Raw genomic sequence first — 3840 nt, forward strand, 5'->3', positions numbered from 1 at the left:
AGAAGTAAGTATCCATAATAAACCAGGAAGAGTAGCTGCTGCCTTGGCAGGAAGTAATGGACCCCAAATAAACCCCAGAAGAGTAGCTGCTGTCTTGGCAGAACTAATGGGGATCCATAATAAACCCCAGAAGAGTAAGGCGCTGCCTGCAGGAACTAATGGGATCCATTAAATAAACCCCAGAAGAGTAGCTGCTGCCGTCAGGAACTAATGGGGATCCATAATAAACCCCAGGAAGAGTAGCTGCCTTGGCAGGAACTAATGGGGATCCATAATAAACCCAGAGAGATAGCTTTGCTTGACAGGAACTAATGGATCTCATAATGAATACAATATGCACAGAGGATGTCCAGAGCTGACTGGTCCTTCCTGGAGCAGCTGTTGGAGGAGGGGCAGGGTTATAGCACCGGGGTGGGCCGTGTCTGGCTCACTGTCCTCTTCCTGTTCCGTATGCTGGTCCTGGGCACCGCCGCAGAGTCAGCCTGGGACGACGAACAGGACGACTTCGTCTGTAACACCAAGCAACCTGGATGTACCGCCGTGTGTTACGACAAAGCTTTCCCCATATCACATTACCGCTATTTTGTGCTCCAGGTGATTTTTGTTTCCACGCCGACTATTTTCTATTTTGGGTATGTGGCCTTGAGGGCTGCGAAGGAGGAGGAAGAGGAGGAAGAGGAGGAGAAGAAGAGAACGGAGGAGGGTGGTGGTGAGGGACGAGAGAGGGGAGGAGTAAAGAAGAATGGCGAGAAGAAGAGGGAGGTGAGAAAGGGGTATGAGATAGAAGAACTAGAGGAGGAGAAAGGAGGGAGGAAGGAGGTGAAAGCTCTCCCAGAGGCTCCTAAGCTGAAGGGCCGTCTCCTCTGTGCCTACGCCGCCAGCATCCTCCTCAAGGTCCTCCTGGAGGTYRGCTTCATCGTGGGGCTATGGTACCTCTACGGCTTCGTGATCCCGGCMCGGTTCGAGTGTGTCCGGGACCCCTGTCCTCACACGGTGGACTGCTTCGTCTCCAGACCCACGGAGAAGACCATCTTCACCATCTACACCCAGGCCATCGCTGGAGTCTCTGTCCTTCTCAACATAGCCGAGCTCCTCCACCTCCTCCAGCTGGCCGTCACCCACCACCTAGAAAAACACTATGCCCAGGAGCAGTACACCTTTCCTGGCATAGCTGGGGTCCGAGTCCAGCCTGGGGCTTCAGGGTTGGAGGTGGAGATGCAGCAAGCTTCGCCTTACCAGGAGAAGAGCCATCTCTATTTAGCCATGGGGGAGGCCGGCTACGCCAAGCCCAGTGAGAGTTATCTGGACCTGGGGGAGGCCGGCTACGCCAAGCCCAGTGAGAGTTATCTGGACCTGGGGTCCAGAACAGGGATGGACCCTGCTGGTGACATTCTCCCCAGTTATTTGAACTGTATGGGGGCGATAAGGACTTCACACTCTTCAGGGAGAGCTCACCCTAAGAAATACAACACACAACACACACACAGTAAGGGTGCCCAGAAGGGACACAGTAAAAAACACACTAAGCATTATGTATGAGGAAACCAGAGAGGTTTGGTTCTGTGAATAGGAGTAAGCCATGTGTCCACTACAGACTGATACAGGCACCTTCGGGGTGTTGGAATGCACAAGAATAAGGAAACACTTTACTTGACACCCTGCGTCATAACACTGTCATAACCATGTCATAATATGTCATAACAGCTGACATAACTTGTCATAACCTGTTATAATATGGTCATAACACTGTCATATGTTATAACAGCTGACATAACTTGTCATAACCTGTTATAATATGGTCATTAAATAACAACTGACATAAACTTGTCATAACCTGTTATAATAATGGTCATAACACTGTCATAATATATTATAACAGCTGACATAACTTGTCATAAAATGTTATTAATATGGTCATAACACTGTCATAATATATTAACAGCTGACATAACTTGTCCATAAACATTTTATAACACTGTCATAACCATGTCATAGTATGTCATAACAGCTGACATAACTTGTCATAACCTGTTATAATATGGTCATAACACTGTCATAATATGTTATAACAGCTGACATAACTTGTCATAACCTGTTATAATATGGTCATAACACTGTCATAATATGTTATAACAGCTGACATAACGTGTCATAACCTGTTATAATATGGTCATAACACTGTCATAATATGTCATAACAGCTGACATAACGTGTCATATCCTGTTATAACATAGTCATAACACTGTCATATGTTGTAACAGCTGACAATAACATGTCATAACCTGTTATAATAAGGTCATAACACTGTCATAACACATTTAGACCTGTTGTGACATACTGTACATTGTGTTATTTTATGGCTGGTTATGACACCTACATAAGAGTGTCAAAACACACCACACAAGGCAAAACATTCCATTACATCATAGCCTACTTGTCAGCAGTATGTTTAACAGTATAACAGTATGTTAATATAACATAGATTTTTTTTATTGACCATATTAAATTATCATTGTAATTGCACACACATTGATGTCATACATGCACCTGCCCCAATGCTCTGTTTCTGATGACTGGGATGAATGTAGGAGCAGATTTCAGGAGCAGGACTAGACACCCTCTATGTGACTGATGACTGGGATGAATGTAGGAGCAGGACTAGACACCCTCTATTAGACTGATGACTGGCGTAAGGTTATGTACGTGATAGTCCTGTCTGGCTTATATGATTATGATGGTCGAAATGCTTCTTGACATTGGCATAAAGTATATTTTCTACTAGTTATTTAAAATATGATGAACAAAATACTGTAAAGAATTCATTACAACAACGAAGGACTTCAGAAACAAACTTTCAAACGAAAGGAAACTTTTGGGCTGGGATTTTTTTTTTTATATAAATGTTTGACACTCTTGTGTAGGTGTTATAACCAGCCATAAAATAATACACTATATGTCACAACAGGTGTAAATATATGGGTCATGACAGTGTTATAACCATATTATGACAGGTTATGACTAGTTATGTCAGCTGTTATGACATATTATGACATGGTTATGACCGTGTTATTACATGTTACTGATTGTATTGTGCAACATATACCTTGAAGGCAAAGACTATGTAGTGGAGACTAGATTAGATCTTCCTCATTCAAATGGGAACCAGAGAACCTCCCTCAAGGGAGGTACGATCCTTGATCATGGAACACTGGAGAATGGGAACCAGAGAAGGTAAAACCCTGATCATGGAACACCAGAGAATGGGAACCAGAGAAGGTAAAACCTTGATCATGGAACACCGGAGAATGGGAACCAGAGAAGGTAAAACCTTGATCATGGAACACCGGAGAATGGGAAACGAGGAATAATGGAACAGTGAAATGATGTAGTATAATTCAGCCATTTATGACTTCAGGAATCCTTCTATGGGAATGGGATAAGCTTATGCACTGGCTGAATGTACCAAACGGAAAAACGTGTGATTCCACAGGGAAAACAGCCTACAGGGCCCATGCAGTGCAGTGAGGTCTTGTGAGAAAGCATAGGGGGGGAGGAAATATTTCTGTGTCCCAAATGGCACCCTATTCCCTACATAGTGCACTACTTTAGACCAGAGCCTCATGGACCCTAGTCAACAGTAGTGCACTATGTAGGGAATAGGGTGGCATTTAGGAGGTTTCCTTTATGTTCTGAATTAAGCATGTTCCCTAAGGGATTACTGTGACCTCAGAATGCTGCTAGAGCCAGTGGAATGTACTGGGCTATTCTGCCTCCCCGGAGACTAGTGTACTGGGATCTCTGGACTATTCTGCCTAACCCGGAGACCAGTGTACTGGGATC

At 44.3% G+C, this 3840-nt stretch overlaps 1 protein-coding gene across 1 annotated transcript; it reads left to right on the forward strand.

Annotated features, from left to right (window-relative positions):
- The first annotated feature begins 344 nt into the window (after positions 1–344).
- On the forward strand, positions 345–1797 carry gja4 (gap junction protein alpha 4). The gene has a single exon (XM_024139683.2). It carries the CDS (start codon positions 346–348, stop codon positions 1537–1539), a length of 1194 nt encoding a protein of 397 aa, XP_023995451.1. The 5' UTR covers position 345; the 3' UTR covers positions 1540–1797.
- Positions 1798–3840: the final 2043 nt, after the last annotated feature.

Source organism: Salvelinus sp. IW2-2015, unplaced genomic scaffold (genome assembly GCF_002910315.2).
Source record: "Salvelinus sp. IW2-2015 unplaced genomic scaffold, ASM291031v2 Un_scaffold1875, whole genome shotgun sequence".
In the NCBI taxonomy this organism is placed as follows: domain Eukaryota; kingdom Metazoa; phylum Chordata; class Actinopteri; order Salmoniformes; family Salmonidae; genus Salvelinus; species Salvelinus sp. IW2-2015.